This window comes from Babylonia areolata, chromosome 11 (assembly GCF_041734735.1).
Source record: "Babylonia areolata isolate BAREFJ2019XMU chromosome 11, ASM4173473v1, whole genome shotgun sequence".
NCBI lineage: Eukaryota > Metazoa > Mollusca > Gastropoda > Neogastropoda > Buccinidae > Babylonia > Babylonia areolata.
This window is the reverse complement of record NC_134886.1, coordinates 10,767,062-10,794,032: the sequence shown is the minus strand read 5'-3', so window position 1 is coordinate 10,794,032 and position 26,971 is coordinate 10,767,062. Positions and strand designations below refer to the sequence as shown.

At 39.3% G+C, this 26,971-nt stretch overlaps 1 protein-coding gene across 1 annotated transcript in view; it reads right to left on the bottom strand.

Annotated features, from left to right (window-relative positions):
• Window positions 1-1,297: 1,297 nt before the first annotated feature.
• Window positions 1,298-26,971, bottom strand: part of LOC143287512 (calsyntenin-1-like) — a 30,921-nt gene continuing 5,247 nt past the window's right edge. The window contains exons 3-14 of the mRNA XM_076595547.1: window positions 26,537-26,744; window positions 22,713-23,260; window positions 21,285-21,557; window positions 20,101-20,282; window positions 17,756-18,040; window positions 16,820-16,971; window positions 15,714-16,003; window positions 11,144-11,302; window positions 9,962-10,107; window positions 9,246-9,381; window positions 8,244-8,425; window positions 1,298-6,881 (exon numbers count right to left, since the gene is read on the bottom strand). Coding sequence (XP_076451662.1) covers window positions 6,708-6,881; window positions 8,244-8,425; window positions 9,246-9,381; window positions 9,962-10,107; window positions 11,144-11,302; window positions 15,714-16,003; window positions 16,820-16,971; window positions 17,756-18,040; window positions 20,101-20,282; window positions 21,285-21,557; window positions 22,713-23,260; window positions 26,537-26,744 — 2,735 coding nt within the window. The 3' untranslated portion in view covers window positions 1,298-6,707. The remainder of the gene's footprint in view (window positions 6,882-8,243; window positions 8,426-9,245; window positions 9,382-9,961; window positions 10,108-11,143; window positions 11,303-15,713; window positions 16,004-16,819; window positions 16,972-17,755; window positions 18,041-20,100; window positions 20,283-21,284; window positions 21,558-22,712; window positions 23,261-26,536; window positions 26,745-26,971) is intronic.

Sequence of the window (26,971 nt, the reverse complement as noted above, 5' to 3'; positions counted from 1 at the left end):
TACTCTAATTAATGCTAGGGGACTTAATTTGCTTTAAACTGATCTTTCTCATCTTAAACATTACATTTTGAAATTATACTCAATACATAAAAAACTTGGATTTAAAAAAAAAGTGTATCACAAGTGAGTCTTGAAGGCCTTGCCTCTCTTGTTCTATGTTGTTTTGTATTCAGAAGATTCTGGGGTCCAGATGCATTGTAGTATTGTTTGTGTTGTACATTATTTACATCCGCAAGGTCAATACAGACCTTTTTTATTTCTTGAAAATTCTTTCACTCCATTATTCATTCAATCTTTCAAATGAATCTGTTGTCTAAATTATTTACTTTTAAAGTTTTTTGATCAAATTTGCGATTTCAAATATTCGAAGTCAGTCATAAACCTTAATTGTCTCCTACTGAGGTGCAGACATATCTCATTGATAATCATTACCTCTCCCAACAAGTTAAAAGTATACATTTGTGTGTGTGTGTGTGTGTGTGCACGAGCACGCACTCTCAGCTTATTAAAAAAAAAAAAATTCATCTGCAAGATGGTGAAATGTGCAAAAGAAAACTTTCTACTGAAGAAGTTATGTTGCTTAAGAAAACTGCAGTCGATAAAAATGTGTAATGTATTCAGCAATGCAATAACAACTGAAACAAAAACACTTCCAGCATATAGGTTGTAGGAAAGGTCAGTATGTGGCGTGTGTCACTGACAACAGCAAAAATTGGGGTCAGTGTTCCCTTTTGATTCCTTTTTCATTTCATCTGTTGACTGATGTGTTGATGTCCAAAACTGAACTTCATTTGGATGTCTCTGTTACAATTTTCAGGATAGTTTTCATCAGTCAACTCAGTACAACATCCACCATTTTGTGTAGCTTCCCCCCAAGAAGAGAAAATTGCGTCTCCCTGACAAAGTTGGCAATAGGCTTCTTATTCTGTTTGTACTACACTTTATCCCATATAAAGAAGCCATAGATTCAAGATGGTGATATACCTTGCCTTTCACCCTGAACTCCTTTGTATACCTCTCATTAACTCATAACTAGACCCAGTTTTCATTGTTACATTTTGCTTTATGCATTTTCTATGAGACAGATGGATGAAAAGAAAGAAAGAGAAAGTAGGAGCAAGAGATGGATATTTATGCATTTTCTAGACTGAAGGACAGAAAGAGAAAGACTTTTTAGAGCTAGAGAGGAGGCAGGCATGCCGAAACAGACAATGAGGGACAGAGATAAGAGAATAAGTACACTGATAGCTCCACACGACAGTGTTGGCAAGTGTGACAAAATCACAAAGACTCTGGAGGTGGTTGGCAGTTTTATTTTGAAAGTAAACTTTTGACAGTGAACACAAAATGAAATTATATCACTCCAATGCCGTACCAGGACAGGTGTTCTACTCAAGATCATAACACAGACATCAGAAAACATGGGACTGTATTAGTGCTGATGAGAGAGAAAAAGGTCACATTCAAAGTGTATAAATCACTCCATCCGTAAAATTATGCCTGAATATTTTTTTGTTAAAACCCTATTGAACCGCAAACTAATTCAGGTTTCTGCACACAAAACAAAGGCAAGCCTTCTCATCAAATGACATTTTAAAAATAGTATTGATTTTTTTATTTAAACTTGGGACACAAGGCTTTCATTGCTTATGCTTCTACATTCTAAATCATAGAAAAGAAAAATATATATATAACTCCAAATTTACCAGTCACACAGCCTGAAAACATCTGCAAGTTTATGACAACTTCCCCAGTAAACTTTGATCACATCTCACAATCTACAAATTTTACACTCGCAATGTGCAACGAAAAGGAAAAAAAAAAGAGATGATACTGCCAACCACACTTTATACATACATGTAACAATCTTATACAGGTTTTAAAGCAAAGAGCAATATCTTTTGGGTTTTGAAAAAGTCTATTTGGTAAAAAGATATTGGATACTGAAATGGACCTTCACCTGATCATGTACATAACCTAACTCCTGAAAGTATGACAGCACTGAAAGGACAGTGCAAGCACTAGTCTGGAACAAGTCAGTTGTCAAGTCAAGCAGAAGAAAAACCCCATTTTCCAGAATTGTGAGTTTGGTCAAATTATGGAACTGTGATAGTGTACACACTTTCAAACCATTAGCATTAGTATCAAAAGCAACCAACTGCTTTTAGTTTAGATTATGGTGAACACTAGAAATGCTAGGAAAGAAACAAAAAAAGTAACTTCTGGTGCAAATTATAGAAGTGAACTACTAATAAAATGATTAAGAGGCTCAGAAACCTAAACCTTCATCTCTTCGTTTGACCTTTAATACTACACCTAAAGAGAAAAAAAGTTATTTAAAAAAAGTCCACCTAAAATTGCGAAAAATTAGTCATAGAATCCACCCCACCATACAAAAGAGAGTACAATTAGAAAGATCCCACTCTTTATATTCAGTCATTTTAATGACTGGTTGGTTAGTAAAGTCATAGAATAACACTGGTTTTCCATGGGTTTGATTTATTGTAAACAATCACTCACTTATAAATAACATCTTGACTGAACCCTGTAGGCTATAAGCACCATTTTGAAAATAACAATCCAGCAATACTACATCCGCTTCCCAAGAAAATGGATTGGGTTTGTGATCAAAATTGACACTGACAGAACTGCTCCTTGCCCCACTGTTCTTCCCTGTACTAAGATCTGAAACGCTAGAAACGGCTGGTGAATTTGAGAGAACAGAAACGCCACCAACAAGACAGGCACAACCAAATACACATAAACCAGACCAATCATTGACAACCATATTCACAACACAGAATAAATCAACTGAAAGAAAGAAGTGTAACATGTTCCAACCTGCCTGCATCCCCCCCACCCCACCACCCTAACCCCCTTCCCTTCTGACCCCTCACCCTCATTTACCCTTTCCCCCCTCCATGGAAAAAACAGAAAGATAACATGCTTTGATTGACAACATAAAATATGTACATCACATGTCAAAAGGACAGTATGTCACAGGAAAGAGACATTAAACTCTAATATGTTGGGGGGTTTTTTCTAAAAAAAAAATCCTGTCAAATGATGATCCTTGGAGAAGCCAGGCAAAATCCACTTTTTCTACTTCTACAACACATGTTCACAGACACCAAAGCTCAAAGAAACATCTGGGAAGTGAAGAGGGGAAAGAAATCACACTGACACCAGCTCAGAAAAGTGGAATGTTCCCTTGTTCATCTTGTGCAGTTTTGTGTAACTGGAGGATACAGCATTGTGAAAACAAAGTGGCAAGCCGTTCTGTTCCAGCACATACTTACAAACTGTACTGCCACATTGTTTGTAACAAAACACATCATTCCAACATCAGTTTGTACTTTCTCACTTGGGGTTTTGCACTGTCACCTGACCATAAAATGGGAACTTAAATACTTTGTCACTATCCAAACTAAATAAAAGTCAACCCAAAGAAAACCAAATTGCAGCTGGAGTAAATATTTTGTTTTCACAGTTCTTTCTCAACCTGTGTATGGAGCTCAGATATGTAAAGTGTCAGCTGCTACATAAGCAATAACCACTTCAAATCCATCATTATGTTGACTACTGGGTGTAGATATCACCAGGTATATCCTGGACCCAGACAATTTTCTTCACAACCTCTGAGCACATCTGGACATCAAGGGGTGGAATAACAATAAATAGTAATTATACAGGGAATATGGGGGAAGAGCTCACAATAAGTCAATGAAAGAGATCTTGCTGGACAAAGAAACAGTGACAAATCCTCTCTCCCCATGCCTTTTCTTTCCACTTACCCTCCTACCACCACTCTCTATCAGGGGGTTAAAAAAAAAAAAGCAGCTTTGAAAAACTGAAAACATGATCAAAAGGTACATCTAGCAAAGCTCAATTTACTATTTCCCCATGCCAGTAACAAATTGGGGACTGTAATGAGACCAGAAATAAGACATAATGCCACAAAGTCTGCACGGTACATGACACAATCTGACAACACAATCATGGCAAAATATACATATTCATATCGATATACACATATGTACAATTCATGTGAGATGAAAGCTAAAGCAGCAAAGACACTGCCATCAACTGAAAGCCAGCACAGAAAAGCAGCAAAGAACACAACAGCCTGAACAGTGATGAGAGTGGTAACAGGTGATCCACTTACACTCAAGTTCACTAGGAAGCAGTGGGTCAGAATGATGAAGAAATACAACCACAACAGTGAACGGTGCTGAATGCTGAAGGAAATCTGAATCAACAACCTGATGGCAACAATTATATACATCTCTACCGGTCACACTGACACTGGAGAACCACACAGCAATACAAGATAAGAACAAAATAACAAGTCACCAGTCCTACAGCTGTTAACACTGCCTCTCCTCCCCCTTACATATTTAGCATTCACTCAGCTTCTTTTACCGTGAGCTCTTATAAAATGATATTCAAACAAGATTCATCAAAACAATACTTGTTGCTTTTTTGTGCTGTTTGAAATCAATTATACTGATTTTTTCTTGAATGTTTTTGCATGACAGTCATCATGTCAGCCAACCAATTTGCATTTCCTTCTCGTCTCTCATTTCTTTTGGGGAACAAACATTTCTCTGGCCAGGTACCAGCAGAAATATTTTCATCACTAAATATTTAGAAACAGAGCAGTCAGTAGCACTGCAGCTCTGGTTCTGACCTGTCCCAACTTGGACACAGGCACAAGACCAGCAGCACCAAGCAGCGATGGCGAGTGTCTGAGGAAATAAGCAGGCTGAATACAGGACAACCTGCTGATCATCACTGCCTCTCGTTGTCAGCACGGAGGAACCAACAAGCAGACAATCACACTCTGTCCATCCTGCACACGTTACTAAGCATCCCCCCTTCCCAGTTCCATCAACCTCAACTAATTAATATGATTCAGCAGAAGCAGTACTTGCACCAAGAACAATGAGGACCCACATGGACAGGTGGAATAGGGGAAAGAGAGACTTGGAACAAAAACAAATAGGGTGTGTGGGGCAAAAAATAAACAGGATGATCCATTAAGGTGATGGATGGGGCTTCCTCATGAGGTAAACACAGACATAAATATGATCATGATTAACAACAAACGCCATCCAAACATGAAACAGGATTTGTACTCAAGACCAAGGGGTTCGTTTTCCCCAATACCTACCCACTCCTACTCCACCTTTTTTTTCTTTCTTCCCTCTTTAAAAAAACAACAACACACCTCCTTTCTTATCGTAAACATTGTGCTCAGACTGTCCGTCTCCGTTGAGAAAGTTGCATGTACATTATCATTCTATTCACACACAAAATACCAGAAGTGCTAAAATCCAACAGGACAACCTGGAACAGGATTCATGCATTATGGTAGTCCTGTGCCAGTCCACCTGTTAGATTGTGTATACCACTTCCTATTTTCCACACACTGTTTTCCTGATGAATCTGAATTAACTGCAATTCAATGAATAACAATGACAACTGATTCTGCCATTACACATGATTTATTTCACACTTCCCACGACAAATGTGCGAGTACTGATGACAGGATGACATACCATTAAAACACCGATCTGTTCACATGTGAATGTGTGAGCCTTATTAAAAGGAAATTTTCTTAAGACATCCAAGAAGCAAACGACTGTCCTATTCAACTTCCAAATCACTCTTGTAAGACATGATTGTTAGACCCACTGATAAAACAAAACAAACCTGAAAATTAGGACACCATGCTTCAAATTCAACACACTCAAAAACAGTGTATTCCTGCACAACCACAAGATGACATACTAGTGAGAACAGCTACTGAAATCACAAAGGCTCAACATATGTCCAATTCACCCAGCATCAGAGCTCTGTGTTTGTTTCATTCAATGTCCAATGATCCAAGATGTACAATTTAAAACTACATGTTCACCATCCCTGCCTATCTGACAGGCATGGTTTTTCCACTTGCACATAGGAAAGGTGGGTTTCTGCGTGGTGTCTGCCTACCAGTCAGGAGTTACAGAGACTAAATTTCATGTCTTGAAAAGGAGTAGGCCCCTTTCCCCCCACTCTACACTGGCCCCTAGTTTTGATTTTGATATTAAAAAAGCTTCACCTCATTTTTGTTTGTGACTTTAAACATGAGATTATAATGCACATGAAATTTCAGCATGTATGTGTGTGCAGGTACAACTGCACAGAAGCAAGCATATATCAGCACATGTACCTGTGAAAGAATATTTCTATTCAAATTTCCCATAGACAAATACTGAAGTGTGGTAATAGTTTTTACCACATTCCCTTCAGTCTGTGTGAAAAAAGCAGATTTCTAGATATAACAACTTCTGCACACAGGGCACAAGAAAATGGCTAACATCACTGATGTGCTATACAAATGACACTGCCACAAAATCTAGCACATCGGGTTTTTGAATGCACACCCCCTCCCCTTCCATTAACTCCCCTCTCACCCAACCTTCCACTTCCACTTAGACCTTCCACTTGTGTCCTCTACCCCCTGCCAATGCCTTTGTCTGTCCTGTAATGTGGTGTGGGCTTACTACTGCCTTCAATACACTTGTCTTTGACTTCATTATGACTTCTGTAGGCCGCCAATTTGTTTAATCAGCTGCTCACTTCCCCCTGTTCAAGTCATCAAAACTCCCTACCACCCACCCTCCTCTTCCTTCAACACCACATTTTCTACAGAACAGGACTTAGAAGCCCAGGTTGGAGTGGTCCCACTCGAGGTCATTGGTGGGTGCCTTAGCAGGCACGGGTGCTTCGTCTTCTGAGCTCTCTCCATAATCCCCCTGCATGCTGCTCTCATCGTCATCTGTGTCGCTGTCATCATGGAAGCTGGGCTGAGTGTTGTCCTCATATTCAAAAATCTGAAGGCAGAACAAATAATGCAATATTTCAAAGCTCTGAACGACTGCTCAAGAGCAAGGGGTGGGAGACACTGACCGATTTACACACTGAAGTGCAAGAGCAGAATGTTCAAGTTTCTGCCCACAAGTGGTAATGTTGTGCAGGCCACAATTTCGACTGACATGTTTGTTGTTCAAAGTAAAATTTCTGGATGGCCATTCCAGCTTTCCTCCCCTCTGTCAGCATTCAGCACAGACGGTTTGCCAAAAATAAGACACTGTGCATAAAATCATGATTGTGAAGTTGTATTGGTTTTGATAAGTATCGCAGCTTTGATCTGTTTCCTGATCTCTGTGAAGTGTTAACATTACACTGCAAAACTAATTCCTAATTCAGAACTGTAATACAACATGTATGCTTGTGATGTCATGTGCTAGCATGGATTCTGTGAACCATGATATAAAGAAAAGATAAATAGACCGCTGAGTTAGAGGAGGAGGACATCACAACTACAGTTTTTTGTGCTTTGTTTTAATAAGCCAGGATTGTGACAGCAGCTACTGGTCTTTGTTTTGTTGATGTATTTTATGGTTGTCACCACGGAAATGATCTGGGTGGAACAGATTTAATCAACACCACAGACATGAACATGGTGCACATATATACATACATACATGTATAAAGGAAATTTTCTATCTAAAATTACGTTTAAATAATATACTTACCATGACCCAACTAGTGCAGACTCCGGCAGGGGTCTGACATTCCTGTCCTGTGCAAACTACTATCCGCCTATGCGGAGAAAACGAAAGTACTACGGCCGATAACCTCCCGGAAGTAGGTAACCTCCCCTTATAATAAACTTTTTAAAACAGTAAAACGTTCATTCCATGAAGACTGGATTAAAGGCATGGTGATAAAGTGGGGATAGAACATGAATAGTTCCTGTGGGCTGATGACACTATCTGTAGCAGACAAACCCAGTTGTGGCTATGTATGGGAGACTCTGAATGAGTAGGACAGGAATAATGCTTCTACAGTTGATGGGAGTGGGGGAAAAAAAAGTCACGAGAAAAAGTATGTTCTGAGTCACAGGATCTTCTTTAGGCAACTGTTAAATGAGGCGTGACAGGGACAGGCAGAACGGCATTCTCCATAAATGGGACTCACACAGTTCACATGTTCAGTGGTGGTAGTAGCAGAAGTGGTAGTAGTTGTAGTAGTAGTAGTAGAGAGACAAAGGGAGAGAGAGAGAGAGTTTGTATGTGTGTTTGTGTGTGTGTGTGTGTGTGTGTGTGTGTGTGTGTGTGTGTGAGAGAGAGAGAAAGGTATGTGTATGTGTCTATGTGTGTGTATGCACATACATGCATTTGTGCACCCACCTCCTGTTCCACAGGATTGACAGTGATGTTGAGGGCAGAGTTGTCCCACTCCATGTCCTGGTTCTCCTCCACATGCACCACCTGGGTGCGGCGGTGGGCCGCACGGATCCGTACCACCCCCAGGATGATCATGAACAGCAGGAACCCCACGCACACCACAATGATTGCAGCCATGCCAAAGTCTGTCGCAGACAGAACACATCATGACAAACATCGCTAAACGCTCTAGAAACACATATTTGCATACACTCATACAGAACAAAGCAAAAGACCTGGCTGAATGCTCACCGATACACAACATTCATTCACAACTCTTAATGTTTTAGTTAATATGATAAATCACAGTTCATTTATTGTTGGTGATTAGCTTTTTTTTTAAAATTTGTCCACAGAACACATCAAATAACATTCCTGAATGCTCAAGTGTTAGCAGATGCACACAGACTGTATGTGTGTACAGATTAAAAGTTGACATCAATGTGTTTTCTGATTAACAATGTGTTCCTCTTTCTCTTTGTTTCTGTGCTGTTGGATTGGAGCACTGCACATGAGTGGTATGTGTATGCGTGAAAGTGTGTTCATGCATGCATGTTCAAGAGCAGTGATGTCATCATAACAGCAAAAGAAATAATGACAATTCATAAATAATCAAATTCAGAATAAATACAAGAACTTTTGAAAAAAAAAAACCCAAAAATCTGCCTCTAAGCTTGTATACGGGACATTCTCTGTCCGAAACAATGTACATACAAGCATAAAAAAATGTATACGGGACATTCTCTGTCCGAAACAATGTACATACAAGCATATAAATCTACATCAATTATAAGCCAATAAAGTCTTCTGCAAGAAGCCACTGCATGTGATACATAACATACTTCATAACACAAACATACTGGCAAAACGACACACTGCTGCCAAAAGCCCAGTCCCCTGTCCCCACCCACCCAAGCACTATTCTATGTCCTAAGCAGTTTGAGGAGAGACAAGGTAAGCACTGACTGGATGTGGAAGAGGCCACAATGGCATGGGCGTTGTGCTGGCCGGACGCAGGCACCAGGTTCTGCTGGACATGCACTGGATTGGCCTGAGCGTGGGCAAAGCTCTTGCTGTCTCTCATGTCGTGCAGGGCCACCAACTGTAACACACACAACACATTGCACACTAACAAACCCCTCTCAGCCTTTCTCATAAATTACCTGTATACACACAACCCCCCACACCCCACACACATACCACACACACAACCCCACACACACCAAACTATGTCAAAACATAGACTCTGACACAACTCAACTGCCCCAAAGTGATTGTTTTCTACCATAACATACTAACGGAAACCGGATATATGATAATTTTTCTAAAGTGCAAATATGGCCAAAACACACTGAAAGCAATATCAACGATGTTAACTCTTTGCAGTGTGCCACTATTTAATGATACTGATAGAGCATAGGGTTATAGTTCTATGAATATACACATTGCAAGCAATATCAATATGTTAACTCTTTGCAATGGGCCACTATTTGATGATGCAGAAAGTGCAAAGGGAATAGTTCGAAGAACATATACAGCTACAACAGCACTTTGGCATGTATTTGCATGAGCACACATGTACACACTTACCGTTACAAAATCACAGTCACTTTAAGTGCACACTTCACACACAAAATGTGCAAGCACATGTGCATGTACATACACATAGAGAACATACTGACCCTGACAACAAACTTGTTGCTGATGAAGCGCCCATTCTGAGAAGAGCAGCTGAGCGTCAGTGTACGGTTGGACAGCCTGCTGGGCTCATTGTGGAAGTAGTGAATGTTGCGAATTACATTCTCATAATTCTCAATCTTGTCAGCATCTGAAAACAGACATACCATCAATGTTTCAAGGCATCACAAATACATTTTTTACCAAAGTCAAGTCTAAAATGTGTCATTTCTTTATCTGCTGAAGACAGTAGCCCTTAAAGAGGTTTGCTAACAGCGTTTAGAACTTCGCTCATTGTATACTGCGAAAGTTCAGAAAAAATACACCACCACAGAAATCACACCAGATCTTGTACTGCCTATCACTTCTGCAATCACTGAACTCCACATAACTTTACACACTACACAAAATGCTTGATACTCATCTAAGTACAAATCAAAATATATATGATCTGCTCCATCCTGGATCCCTTATTTCCATGTCTACAACATTAAAATCTTCATTCTCACTTTCCGCATCAACCATGAATTCTGTTCAGCTGCATTCACTGAGAGAGATGAAAAATGCTCGACCATTTTCGTTTGCCATTGTATAACTGCACACTTCACTAAGCCTGCCATAACCAAAACACACACAAAAACATCAACGGAAATCCCATTACAAAAAAACAAACAAAGGATGCCTCTATTCAAAATCACTAACAACTAATGATAGTGGTATTTGATTCCAATGACACAGAGCTTCAAGGGAAGCTATTCATGCACTTTTCTGTTTGTCTCTCCTGTGAAACATGCATTTGAATCAAAATTGACTTGGTTCTGTTGCCTGAATTGAAGATAGGTTGCACAAGCTAAGATCTTAAACATGCTTTGATTATAAAAGATCTGACCACAATTCAGCAGACAGAAGACATTTATCTTAAAATACTGATAATGTGAAAACTGATTTGACAAAATAATTTCCACAGAAAATATTCTTCTACCTTTCAGGGTATAACGAAGGTGGACGCACTATCACTTCAGTGAAAGAAAATAGTGGCAAGAGGAGGAGTTTAGTTCTGTGGAAACCTATCATTCTTCATTTTTCAAGCTGCAGTTTTGTGTGCTTGAAAGGCAGAATGAATGACAGCGTTAAAGGGGCTGGACTCTGGTATTATACCACCACAAACAATAGGATGACAAACTTACTGGAGATGACCACCCCATCATTGGTCTCGCTCCACTCCAGGTTGCGGTTTTCCAGTAGACGGGTGGGCAGGGACAGGTGTTCCACAAAGAGGTTGAGGGGAGGCTCGGCCACCACCGTGCACATGTCCACCAGCAGAGAGTTCTTCTTCTGGCTGTCCTCTGTACAAGCAGGCAGTCATCTCTCTTCACAACACTGCTACCTTCTGATCTAGTAAATGTTCATGCTTACATCCTCTGAGCAAGCATTCATCTTTCTCACACAGTATCTTCTGATATGATAATAATACTAATGGATTCGTTCAGCATGCAGTCAGTCATCCCTCCTGTACAACATTTCTTGTGCTTCAGTAACCCTGCATGTTAGTCTTGTCAAAATAATTACTCTCAGTACACCAAATATGTGTTAATCCTTTGCCTGAAACTCTACATGGGACTTACATTCATAATCAAACACTGCTGTGTTCCTGCTGGGTGTATATGATACACTGTTATATAGATTACTGACCTACTTGACAGTGAATGGGGAAACAACCTCGAATCTCCAGGAGAAATTGCCTGAGGATGAATTGTATGCCCTTGAAACAGGCCTCTCTTCAAGTCTTCAAATCATTACCCACAAAGAAAAACAATTTGTTTTTACTATGTGAACTGTACCTTTTACTAGGTACCGGCAGTCAAAATTTTTAAATAGAAAAAAAGATTGGTGATACATTTTATGAAAAACTACTTTAAAAAATAGACAAAACACAAAAAGAATGAACTCTCTAACTTTCTTAGTTTCTGAGATATGGCCGTTTTAAGATGACACGTCCTGACGAACTTGGTAAATTTAAATTTTCCTCAAGTTCAATGATACCTGAATAGCATAATCATTTCCACAGCAGCCCCAACTTACTACTTTTCATGAGTACATAACATATAAAAACAAGTAAAAAGAAAAAACACATCCATTACACAGAAAGTTTCTATTTTACAGAGCCTCAAAATTGACAAAAATGCCAGTTTCATATGTCCAAAATACCCTGATAAGGCATTTTTAGAGGACAGCCACACAAAATCTATACATATGCATTGGAAACAGCTGAAAGCTATGATTTGGACCCCTTACAACATAGTGATTTTGCTTATTTTTTTTCTGTACAATTAACTTGATTTACAAATGAATAATTGGCCTTTAAAAATGAGGTTTTCCTTAATTTGTGCGATGGAAAAAGTGGCGTCAAAAGCTGTCGAACTTAAAACAACTCTAACTCAAAAACTATTTGATGGATTTGCTTCAAATTTTGCACGAGTGTTAAGAATGTTACAAGAAACAATTCTATTCAAAACAGTAATATACAAACATCAACAAGCAATTTTGGTTTATTCATATGATGAAAATGAATATGTCTGAGGTACAGTGAATTAAAAAAAAAAAAGAAAAAAAAAAGAAAAAAAAGTCTAACATATTTCTTTTAATCTTAACAACTTGTCAATACTACTTTATGTTTGTAAACTGTTTCCATAGCCTGAAAAAATGACACAAAAGAGAAAAAAAGTGGGGGTTTGCTGGTGTGGGAGGGAGGTTGGTGGCAATGTCACAGACTGTCAACAAGATTTATGCATATCTCTGTACAACAAGTATATCTTCCTCAGTGTGCCATGTTCACTCAGCCATTCTGCATTGTAACTTCAAAACCAGAAGAAAATACAAACATTGCAGAAATACTCTCATCTTCTGGCTTATGTGGCTACACGTGTTGTTGGCAACAGTACATTTGCGTAGAAAGTTCACGTTAGCCTGGTCTGGTCCAAAAATTTCAGACACTTCCGACATGAAAATCACTGTCATAGAAGACAGCCATATTTTCTCCAGTCCTGGTGAAAACAATATCCTTAAAAGTGTTTTCCTCTTCAGCTTTGTCGCTGGATTCTGAAGACAGGTCATGGGCTGTATCAACATCCATTGGCTCTGAAAAAAAATTGTTCTGATACAGATGGTTTACAAGTTCACAAAACACAATGCAGGCTAAATCACTAATGTTCAAATATTGGTTTGTGATATGATGTATCCAAAGATGGTTCAGTGTGTGCTACCTGGAATGCATGCATGTATTATACATATACTGATTGCATCTGCAAGTGCATCAATTCATTGATTTATGCTGCGCACACGCATGTTTGTGTTTGAGTGTACATAATTATAAGCTCTGCATTGTCTGTATTTTTTCTGTTTTTGTTTTTTTTCTCATGTAGCTTTGGTATTTGCATATAAGAACAGGTTTATATAATATTGCTGCAGACCATAATATAACAAACAAAAAAAGAGAGGGAGAAAACCTGGCAAGGCTCTTCTCTATGGACAATTACATTAATATTTGCAATCGTCACTAAAACAGGGATTTTTTCTGTTAATGAAAGCTATTTAACATTTGTTACGTGTGTTAATGTTTGTTATCAAAAGGTATTGCATATGAATCAGTTATAGAGTGAAACCTGCATGTACAGCAAAGACACTGGGTATGAAATGCTTTGCACAATAAATCATCATTCTGTCACTCAGTGTTATCACAAAAGCTTGTGTGTTTGTGTCTGTGTGTGTGTGTGTGTGTGTGTGCGTGCGTGCGCTAAAACTATGAGAGAGGAAGGAGAGAGAGTGTATTGACAAATGTAAACAAAGAGCCTGATGATATGAAACAATTATGTACAATGGCCTTTGATCCCACCTCTCCCTGCTCAAATTGTGAGATAAATCAGTATATTCCATTAATGTTGGTATTTATTTCTTAACTAAGTTAACAATGAGGAATAACAAACCAATCTCAATAATTATGTTAACCTAGTTAACTTTTAAGTCACAGGTCTATGAGGTGGTTATTTCCGGTCTATGTCATGAACAATTGTCTTGATTTAAATTGGCGATCCTTTCTTTTAGAATCCTAAAAGGATCATAACAATGTAATAAAATGCAAAATAATGCATTTACTTTTCATTACACGGGTTTCATACAATATTTCAGTCTAGAATAAAATAGCACTGACGCAAAACACAACTGGTGGAAACACATGTTGATCACTTCGTCAAGCGGTCAACGCTTGCTCCATTTATCATGAAATCAGAATCCTATGGATTAATAAGCCCTAAAAACTACGTGGATCAATTAAACATGAATCGATTTGTAAAATTTGTAATACTTACCCAGGTGATTTTTTATCTGGATGACAAAAACGTTTGAAATGTTAGCATCAACGCTTGTCGATTTCATAGGAGCCGCCGTCGCCGAGTTGAGTCAATGTGTGAATGTGTGTTGTGGTTAAAAGTGTGCTTTTCATTGGCTGCGGTATATTTGAGTGCGTATGAATACCTTGACCTTTGGTACCATTTGAATCAGCAAAAAATAAGCTTTCTATCACTATGATGTAGCAATGGTGTTTATAGATTTACATCGCGAAGAAATCCTTCAAATGTGTCCTTTTAACCAGATCGGTGTGCTGGCTCTTTGTTATGAAGCAAATTAATAAAATAACTGATTGTGGAACTTGTTTAGGCTTCGGCCTTGTGGTTTGACCTTATTTGAATATTGGGGATGGAAAATTCCACAACCTATAAAGAAATCAAAACAACCAACCCTCGGACAACGGGAATATCCGCAATGGCGGAAGCGCGATACGGGATCAGTTTTGCCGATTACGGTAGGCAGTTCTCGACACGAATACACTCGCACACAAGTAAATAAATGAACAATGGATTGAAAGATTAATGGCTTGTCTTTATTTTCAGTATGTTTTAAACAAGATTTATACACAATTTCACACAAAAATCATCAAGTGAAAAGTGACAAATTTCGGCCGGCTGCCGGCTTTCCCGCAGCCTGTGATAGCAGGTGCCGGTACTTACTTTTACACTTGACTGTGCTATCCCTAATGCTTTGTGGATTATCATGTAAAATGTGTTCAATAGTTTGCTGGACACTCTGTTCTCTGCATGTCATAAGCAATATACACAGTCTGGCAAATAACAATCATGTTGCAGAAATTTCATGATTTTTTGGTCTAAACTGTTAAAAGTACTGATACAGCAACCATCCTTAAAAATCCTCAGAGATATATTAATGTTTGATGAAGTGGTTATTTTTGTTATACAGGGTGAAAAGAAAAACATTCTTTTCCTGTGGTGATAAGGAATTGCAAACTAGAGGAAATCTCAGGCATGCAAGAGATCAATAAATGCCTTACACAAAATCTATGCACTGCAGATTAACACTCTCTGTGAAAACTAAATACATGTGCTGAATGTCAGAGGCGCATGGACTCAACTTCAAGCCACCTTGATTCTCATTCTATTGTTATCTGCTATCTGCCTTTGATTCAGAAATATGGCACAAAGCATCATCTTCCTTTTGTCTGAACAGCCACCCCTCTGGTTTCCAGTCTTTTTAGACGTTTCTCACCATTAAACAGTTCCCAAATGGAATGATACCAATAGAAACTAAAATCAATACAGAATTTGACATGTAAACAAAACAGGAATTTTAGATGTTACCTCTGACCACAGAAACACAATAAACACAGACATAAACCCAGCCACTTACGCTCAGACTTGATCTGGTCCACTTTCTGGGCATGCTGTGTGGCCTTCACATCCTCACTGCTTTCATCCTCCTCATCATCATATGCCTCCTCTTCATCCTCCATGGAGCCAGTGGCAGGCTGGCTGGTTGCAAAGATGTGCACATCATGGAATATGCGCAGGCCCCGTTCAAACTCGTACACCAAGCGGGTGAGGTTGGCGGCTCCATTGATGACGATGATGGCCTGTGGGGGCTCCTGCACCATCACGTAGCTTTCCACTGCTGGGATCACTACCTTCTGCCCATTGCACCTGTTCAACATCACAATGGTCACCAATTGTTAGAATAAACACTAATTAGAAAAGAAAAAAAAAGGATAATAATAAAATAAATCTTAAAAACAACAACACTATATCTGTTGAGGAAAAAACAACAACCAACCTTTCTACTTTTTGACATATATTCTGCATGCATCCTGCTATTTTAAAATGAAAACTGTACAAATGCAAGCTGGCAGGAAACAAGGACTGATAACTCATCAGCCAAAGTATATAACTGAAAGTGCATAGCTTGGAAACCTTATTCAAAAAATTATACTTCAAGGGAAACCAAAGTGCATTATCATTAGCAGAATAAGATTTACAATACAGAAATTATTGGATATGTTTAAGACTTCCCTGCTTTCCAACTATCTATCAGTCTTACTGTTTGCTTTGACAGTAGAATGCAATGCATGTGTTTCAGAAAATCAAGACTATAAAAGTCTTTGAACCTACCCATAAGATGAGTCCTTGAACAATATTCTGAAAGTGGCTGAAATATACTAAGGTTAGGATCAACATTATCATGCTTATGCTTTACAGTCCAGTCTTGCAACAGGAAGAAGCAGGTAGGAATAATTTCCCAGATTTTTATAAAATTCTCAGCATATCTATTTCAACTGTTCTTAACACCATAAAACCAATACCTACTGAAACCTATCATAACATCCGCAAAAGGTCTGGGCATTGAATAAAACCAAACTTACCCTGACAAGCACTTGCATCATCAGCAGCTGTTTCAGATCACAGTATCTCCATACAAATCATCCACATTCGTAACTGGTTGTTCCCGCCCCCAAAACTTACATGACGGTGGTGTCGATGCGCAAGTTGCGACGGCCAGGTGTGGGGAAGGAGCGGGCGTTGACGTAAGTCACCTGTCGCAGGATGTTCTCCACCTCTGTCACCTGCCTGCCTGTCACTGTGAACTCCGTCATGTCCCCATTAAAGCTTACCACCTACAACACACCACATGGCACTGCCAACATCTGTCTCACAACAGGATCAAGTACATGTCACACAATATAGGTGGACAATGACAGTGGGAAAAGAAAATTGCATACCAAACACTGTGCAACATCGTTTCTGTGGGAAACGTACCCATGAGCTGCTTGTAATATTGCTGACCACACCTTACAAGGACTTTTCTTTCCCCCCCCCCCCCAAAATGTGTCCTTTAACTATTATTTCGTATTTTTGTTGTTGTTTTTTTCTCAAACTGAATTTGAAAGTTTGATGGACAATTCTGTTCACAGCGTTTTCACAAAGTGGTCAAATTACAAAAACTTGAATTCTCTATATTACTTTTTTTTTTAAAGTGGTTCCAGCTACAATCCAGCAGAGGTTCTGCATCAAACTGATGCGCCATAAAACACCTACATGTAAAAAGATTGATCCAAACGGATGAAAATATAACAGCGTCAGTAGATCTTTATTTATCAAATCAAATTAGGATAAAAGAGCCAAAACAGAGTTTGCAATGGATGATACAAACAATAAATTTTCCTCATTCTCTCTCTCACTCTCTCTCCAGTCTCAATAACTCTTCTTATGTCAATAACAGAAAGCAACAATCACTCTTCATTAAAGTAAACTGAAGCTGCTTTACATTTTAAATCTTACAAATTTGAAACCTTTCTCTCTCGTTCCCCTCCTCTGTCCAACCTTCCCTTCCTCCCCCCTCACCACCCCCTTCCCTTTCAACAATCCCATCAACTGAAAGGTGAAAGAAGAAACACTCACTGTTCCAGCTGACATGTCAGAGAGCCCACGGAAGTCCAGGTTCTCCTTGCAGTTGTGCAGACACTTGATGACGCGCTCGCTCTCCGTCTTTCCCTTCAGCATGGACAGGCCGGCCAGGTATCCGCGGAAGTGGTCCTTGAACTGCAGCTGCTTGCCCTGCCAGCAGGCCCCCACCACCAGCTTGGTGGAGTGCACATGGTTCGACTTGTGCAGCGGCCAGTCGTCAATCTCCTCGTAGTTGGTGTCGTCTGTCAAGAGGAGGTTGCCGTCCACGTACAGGCGTACCTACACAACAAGATGGGGGAAACTGAGCTACCAAAGATTTTACAGTACAGGCGTACCTAAACAACGAGACAGGGAGCATTGAGCTACCAAAGATCTTACAGTACAGGCGTACCTACACATGATGGTGAAACATGAGCTACCAAAGATCTTACAGTACAGGTGTACCTACACAACAAGATGGGGAACACTGAACCACCAAAGATCTTACAGTACAGGCGTACCTACACAACAAGACAGGGAACACTGAGCTACCAAAGATCTTACAGTACAGGTGTACCTTAACCTACACAAAATGATGGGGAACACTGAGCTACCAAAGATCTTACAGTACAGGCATACCTACATATGCTGAGGAAAACTGAGGTACCAAAGATATCACAGTACAGATGTACCTACACAACATGATGGGGAAAACTGAGCTGCCAAAGCTTTTACAGTACAGACATACCTACACAACATGATGGGGAAAACTGAGCTGCCGAAGACTTTACGGTACAGGCGTACCTACACAACATGATGGGGAAAACTGAGCTACCAAAGATCTTACAGTACAGGCGTACCTACACAACAAGACGGGGAACACTGAGCTACCAAAGATCTTACAGTACAGGTGTACCTTAACCTACACAAAATGATGGGGAACACTGAGCTACCAAAGATCTTACAGTACAGGCATACCTACATATGCTGAGGAAAACTGAGGTACCAAAGATCTCACAGTACAGATGTACCTACACAACATGATGGGGAAAACTGAGCTGCCAAAGCTTTTACAGTACAGACATACCTACACAACATGATGGGGAAAACTGAGCTGCCGAAGACTTTACGGTACAGGCGTACCTACACAACATGATGGGGAAAACTGAGCTACCAAAGATCTTACAGTACAGGCGTACCTACACAACATGATGGGGAAAACTCAGCTACCAAAGATCTTACAGTACAAGCAATATGATGGGGAAAACTGAGCTACTGAAGACCTCACAGGAAGGAAGAAAAGACCTTGTTTACAAATAGATTTTTTTTAAGATAAAAAAAGAGAAGCACTAAATTCACATTAAATTCTTGTCAAGGTCCTAATGGGAGCATTTATGTTTCATTCTCAGTATGTGTAATTAAATCAACATTTGTAATTTACTGTCCTTAAACATTTTAAATGAAATTAAGTTCACATATTATGAAAATTTAAGTAAACACATACACTTTTTTGTAAGATGAAAAAAGCAGAATTCTACTAACAAGAGGTGTTACATACAGATTTAAACTTTAAACAAAACTGAGAAAGTCAAACATTCAGTGCCAAACATTTACAACACTACTCAATCCAACACTGGGTGCAGCAAACAGGAAGGTACGGAGGTTATACTAAAGTTAAAAGAATCCCTACTTAGGACCTAACAGATAATACATCAATGGGTTGACGGAGTCTGCTCCATTTGTCTCAATGATTATGAGCACCCATTAAAACTATATTCAAGTTCCCGTTATCATAATACAAGATCTTATTTTACATTATAATGTAAACATACTTAGCAAACAAGTTCCTCATCACTGTGCTTTATGATAAAAACAAAACAAAAAACCAACATGATGCCACACTGCAGTTCAACCAGCTTAAGATAAAATCACCTGACCATGCACATACAGACCAGTAAACACTAAATTGTTATGTACTTCCCTGTGCCTGCAGTGTTAAGCTTAACAAACAGAATATAACACAAAATTGTTTATTATCATGCCTCATTTTTATATTGTAAAAAAAAAATAAAAAAAAATAAAAAAAGGGGGGGCATGAGGGGGTTAGCAAAAACAACAACAACAACAACAAAAAGCAGAAAGTAAATAAACAGATAAAAAGTAAATATTGAATATGACTTCAACATTAACCAAAGAAAGAAATTCAGACTTAAACAAAGCCACTGTTTAAGCTGATATGAAAAGTAACAAACTGACATAAGTCAGCAGCTATGTTCATACCAGAATTTCACAGATATAAGCAGATACAAGTCTGATATGTCTGACATCCTATTCTTCCACTGGCATTGTCAAGCACTCACATCAGGAAAATCAACACTGATGGCGTAGTGGTGCCAATCATTATCATTGATCTGGGGGATGTGCCAGCGGAACTCGGCAGGCTTGAACTTGTCCATGTCCTCAGGCTTGACGTCCTCCTGACGCAGCAGGAACACCAGCTTCTCTGCGTGCACCCACAGGGCGTAGTGGTGACGGTTCATCCCTGTCAACAATACACATACACACACATATTTTCATCCAAAATCACAGTATGAGAATGGATGTTAAAACTGAAACACACACACACACACACTCTCTCTCTCTCTCTTTATTTAACACGGATTTGGTTGCTTCATCAAAGTCAAAGATATTTCTCCCTTTACACACACAACTTTGTTATAGAGACATCCATCCAGTCTCTTTTAGTCTACGGATTTGCCAGTTCATTCATCATAACGACACTCATGTTCTCTTTTATTCTGATTTTCACCTGGGAATTTGCCAGTTTATCCACGACGTACATGGTGATTTTTCAGTCATCTCATCCTGTCATAAGAACACACTGAAGTTTGTTTTTTTATCTGGGAATCTATTTCCAAATTTCCAAACTGTGGAAAATGCTTCATGCTTCAGAAAACCACTCTGGGTTTATATCACCAGCTTCAATAGAATGAAAACCAGTTAATGTGAATGTACAACACCTAAGCTGAAATAATAAAACTGAACACATTTTGAAATACATGACAACTAAAGACAATACACATAACAACATCCCAATATAATAAAGATCAATTAAAAACAAATAATTAAAAATGTATTTTTATCTAAGCTGTTTCCCAAGGAAAAAAGAAAGAAAGCAAAACAGATCTTCAGTAATACATTTCCCAATGTCTCTGAAAGCATGCTAATTTTGTTCTTAAATATATATATTACACCCTCAACAAAAAATCGAAAAAGTGCTGTCCACTCAATATGTTAGATCACTTCAGTGATTGCAATCTAGTTTCTGCTGACTGCCACTGTACAAAAAGCATTAAAAGCTATACTGCTGCCCTATCATCTGAGGCAGATGCCATACTGCTTGTCTGAAATCACCTATAAACAGCCACATCTGGGCTCATCCATGCTCAAAACCTTTGATTCTACATGGGCTGATCTATGACAGATCTTCAAAATGTAACCCTCTTTCTGCTGTGAAAAATTCTTTTTCCCTGGTTACACTCACCGTCTGCATCTGACATGCAGATGATGTGCTCTTTTGGTGCATCGTGGGACTTGACTGGGCCTCCTTCCGGGAAATCATGCTTCATCCAGGTGGAAATGGTGAAGTGGTTGGCCAGGTGGTGGTCAAAGTGTCCAGCAGGCACCTCCACAGCATTGTGACTCCCATCAAAGGAGAAGATCTGATCCATGAGGTGGCCGTCATCCGTGGGCAGGCTCTTGGTCCAGTCTGCCTGCCATGGTGAGGGAAGGAGGTCCACACTGTCCCCGCTGGCACCTGATGGGGGACAAGTCGCTCAACCATGTATGTATGATCAAATCAGTGTCAAGCACTTATTGTCAATGTCACACCATGATCATGATAAATTGATGACAACTCCAAAAATATGAAAATGAACACTGGAATGTAGACAGGTTACAAGCAGGAGTTGAGGTCTATGCCGCAAAATAATTCATGACAGTGACACTTTATGAAAAACCTAAGAAGTCAATATGCTCATCTCCAAGGTTTTCTGACAGAATGATATGTCACACAAATGCACATGATGAATGATCTTGCAAATAATACAGTTAATCTCCAGTCATGCCACTAAGTTGACTAACAGACTAACCAGTCACCAGTTATAATGGTCAATATTTGGCATTCTTGCTTAATCAGGAAACAAACATAAATAAAAACCTTGCCATTCTTCTTTTTTTTCAACAAATGCAAAATGAAAACAAAGTGATACAAAATAACACACATTGTGACACACACAATGACAATCTCTCAAAGTCCAATCCCCCCATCCGCTTCTCTATGAGTAAGGAAATGAGTTTTGCATTTCAATTTTTGAAAGTAAGCGCCAACACGATTTTTCTAAGTATTCACTGTGTCCGCCGGTTGATTGTGATCGCGCCTTAATATGAGCTCGATCACCCAGTCGGGCCAAGTAGTTTTGTGACCTGTTGTGATTCATCATCAGACACAAAACAAGAGCGCCAAAGAAATGACAGACAGAAAATAAGAAAAAAACTTAGCCGTATGCAGAGCACAGGAGCAGGAGTCAAGTTAACTGCCGGAAAAAGAGGGCGCTAGTCAGGGATGCAAAGGGGAGGTAACCTACTTCAGGAGGTTATCGGCTGTAGCTACTTTCGTTTTCTCCACATATGCGGGTAGTAGTTTGCACAGGACAGGAATCAGACCCCTGACGGAGTCTGCACTAGTGGGTCATGGTTAAGTATGTATAATTAAATGACAATCTCTCGAAGTCCAATCCCCCATCCGCTTCCCTATATCCGATCCATAAACCCTCTCCATCTCCTGTTCTCACCTTATGGACAAAGATGACTCACAAGCAAAACAAATGATACATTGTGCTTAAGACTGTTTTCTTGCATGCAGTGCACAAACTGTGTCACACAAGCCAGGAACCACAATACTGACACCTACCGCACAGTTTGCGCTGAGAGGTGATGGAATACGTGTCCCTGTCGCAGCCTTTCCCAATGTGCTTGGTTGTCAATGTCACCTTCACCTTCACCTCCTCAGGAACGCAGCCCTTGTTGCACAGACGGAGCTGAGCGCTGTCGGCCACCCGCTTCTGGCCCTCTCCTGCCGTGTAACGCACCAGGGCGGGGACGTTCATCCACCCACTGCGGCACTGCTCCTTCACAATGATGTTGACAAACACTGGTTTGGAGCGACGTGATCCTCCATCCACAGCCACCACCTTCAGAATGTAGTTGCGGTGGCGGGAGTAATCCAGGGCTTCTGTGTTCTGGAGGACGCCATCTTTGTTGATGAGGAAGGGAACGCCTGGGGTGAGGATCTCAAAGCCCGTCACCTGACCATAGGCATCAGAGGCGTCATCGTCCATGACACGGAGCTGGATGAGGTTGGTGAACACCTTCCCTTCCTCCACCTCCACTGTGTAGGTGGCGTTTTCAAAGCGGGGAGCAAACTCATCCACATCCTTGACCTTGATCAGAACCACAGCTCTGAAAACCATGCCAAAACAATTGTTACAATGTCTGTAGTGATCACTTGCGTTGTAGCAAATGAAAGTTTAAGATCTGATCAATTTCTTATCAGCTTCTGAATGATCATTACTTATATAATGAATATAACTTATAAGAGACAAATTAGTGAAATGTAACCAATATGAGACACCGAATTTTGCCTTCTTGATTTGAGATCACACTTTCCAAATAAATTGGGGTTCTTGTTTTTTAACTTCTGAATTGCACAGCTTATAAATGAAAACAAGAAGTCAAATCATTCCAAGCCCCCTCCCCCAAAACAACATCAACAACAACAACAAAACAAACAAAAAACACACATCCTTGAGAAACATGATGAAATGAAGAAAAAAAACAACAAACCAACCCCCCCCACCCCCCCCCTACAAACATGGCTAGAGATCAGTAAACTATGATACCACCACAGCAATCACCAAAAAAGGAGGAGATTTTAGAACCAATGAGCAGAAAGCTACACTGCTGACAACAACAAAAAAATATTGTAAACCTTCAAAGCTACTATGTGCACTCAGTGCATTCACTCATGCTCTTTCAGTATTTGTCAAATCCATGAAATTGTTCAATTAATATTCTGGTTAACCATTTCGCTTCTGGAACTATTTGTAATTTTTGAAGAAAACAACTACACCAACCTATCAAACCAAAAAATCACAAAAATTAAAACAATGCTTTTAAGTTTTATGTTTTCTTCAAGAAAAATGAATGGAAAATATTACCCTAAATTGCATGCTAAGAGTTGACACAATGAGATCACTCCCAATGAACTGAAAATAACTAAGATTTTTAGTTTAGGAAAAACAAATATACAGAATACTTAAAAAAAATTTTTTTAAAGGGGAGGGTGGTGGGGGTGGGGTGGGGTGGGGGAGTCTGCTTACAGGTGAAAATGGTGCTAAAATATTTGCAAATGTATATGACACAACAACCAAGACCAATGATGTTTTCCTTAACCCCTAGGCTGCCTATATGATGAGATAACTCGTCAGCGCAAGCATGTATGCTTCGATGCCACAATGACGAGATAACTCATCACTGAAATATTCTGACTTTTCCCTGGTTTGCATTACGTTGTAGCTTTAGCTTGGGCAATCTTTCTAGATTCTATTCATAACTAGAAACCCCATCTACATCATGAGGCAGTCATTTATTTGAACGTTTGCCCGGCTCCTCTCCTCGCTTGCTCAACAAAATGTCGGACACCTTGCTCAAGACATGTGATCATGGCGCACTAAAATCAACCAAGATTGCTTTCTTTAGCTAATGCTCAGAAAGAATTAAAGCATAAATTCAAAGGAGAAGACAGTGTCGAGTGATGAACATTTATAGGATGATTTGACAGAAAATAAAAGGAGCAATCAAGAGACTGGCCAAGATATGACTATCAGTGAGTGATGCCGGCTGTACAGCTGTAACAGCTGATAGAAAGTGACCGAATTATTAGCAGGACACAGTGTAAGTGATTTTCTTGGCACTCAGCCAGCGCGGTCTGATGAGAACTGGATGATGTGACCATGTGAGAGGGGTGAAGAAGAGAGGGGTGGAGACTGAGGGGACATGGCCCCACATCCATATTATCACTTGGAGAAGTTACGACGCATTGTGTATCCCTCTCCTTTTTTTGTTGTTGTTGTTATTGTGGCTGTTTTTTGTTTGTTTTTTGTACTCTTATAGTTGAATTCATCAAATTTTTTGCGCCTTATAATTATTATTATTATTAGTAGTAGTAGTTCTTTTTTATGTATTTATCTATCTATTATTTTTTCTTTCTTTTTTTTCCCTCAAGGCCTGACTAAGCGCGTTGGGTTACGCTGCTGGTCAGGCATCTGCTTGGCAGATGTGGTGTAGCGTATATGGATTTGTCCGAATGCAGTGATGCCTCCTTGAGCTACTGATACTGTTCTACTTCTAGTATAATTTGTGTGTGCAGATATTATCCATTTGTCCAGAAAATATGATATTTTAGTGCAAATTACCTGACTAATGTTTCTAATGAACAAGTTGAATATGTGACAAAAAACAAAACACTGATTTCAAAACAACAGCAAGTCAGCGAAAATATATAAAATGGGAAAACATCATGTGTTTTGTATTCTTTATTCATTTATCTTTCAGAAAATATAAACTTTTATGGGTCTTTCTCCAATAATAAAGAGCACAGAATTTTTGTGGAAAAAAAAACCCTGGCAAACAGATTTCACTTAAATCTTTTCCTGGCAGCAAAAGGGTTAACTATCATGTTGCTCATAACACAAACACTGTACAGAAACACTCACCACCCTAAAGTGCAGATATATCCCTGCTAGAAAGTGAAAGGATTAAATGGCAGCAATAATGACCGACTAGAAAACATTACAGTGGTATGTGTTAAGAACTGGCAGCCTGCCAATTTTCTTTTTTCTCACCAAAACAGTATGCTAGTAATGGGCTTCATCATATTAACAAGAGGTAAAGCCTTCATGACTCACATATATTTTCTGCTTTTCAAAAGTAAAAACAAATGAAACTGAAACACAAGAGGAGTGGTGGGGTGGGCATTGGGGAGAGGTGAGGCAGGCGGAGTGTCAGGGGAAGAGGTGTTACCAGTAACAAAAGTAACTATTACATGCAGAATGGATCCAACAGTTACAGAATTTTCAAACAAAATGGCTGATGAAAAAGTAGTAAATAATTTTACTGACTGAAATTTTTATTCTGTTTATTTGGTACCTCTTTAGAATAATGGTATACATTAAAAATGTCAATAGTATAATGTTCTTTTGAGTGAAGAAGATAACATATGTCACGCTGTCTTAAACCACAATTAAACCATATATTATGGGGGAAAATCCACAAAAAACATGAACAACTCAAGTCAGGAACAACTCAGTAAATTTTGTGGATTTGGAAGGTAAATAAAATAAGATGTTCATGATAAAAAAAATACAGTTTAATCTGCAACAATTACACACTGTGACTGTTAAGTGTGGAAAGAATGAATTCTCTTCTGTTTATTCCAAATTATCACAGAAAAAACATCTATATATATGTATGATACATAAGCACATACACTGGAATCGTAACATAATCACACAATACAATTTTAGGCTAGTATGCTAATGTAAAGGTACAATCAATCATACAATACATGGCTAACAATAGCACACAGACCTATCAACACTACTCTCTTAATCAGATTGATGAATTTTACCAAGCGCATTATCAATCATTCAACAGACCTCCAAACAACAGACCCACCTTTCTGACTCCTTGGGGGGAGAGCCGCAATCCTCTGCAACAATGTAGAAGCGGTAATGATTGCGTTTCTCATAGTCCAGATGGATCCCCTCTTTGACCCGGATCACGCCTTCTCCACTGCCCTCTTCTTTCAGCTGCACCTCAAAGGGCAGCTCATACTTTCTGGGGCGTTTCTTGTTCTCTTTGATTTTAAAAGCGCAGATGAAAGCTGAAACAGAAGATTTCTCTCCAGAACTGGTGGAACAACCAGTAGGCTTCAAGTTCAACACAAATGTTTCAACTGATGTGTGTGTGTATCATACTCGTCGTAGTATTAGAAAAATTTGGAAGAGCCAAATTTTATTTCTTACCGCCATAATATCTTCAAGACTTCAAAAGTTCTAACTTCTGTTCAGTTTCAATCAACAAGTCTGACATTTGCCAGTGTGGACAGGG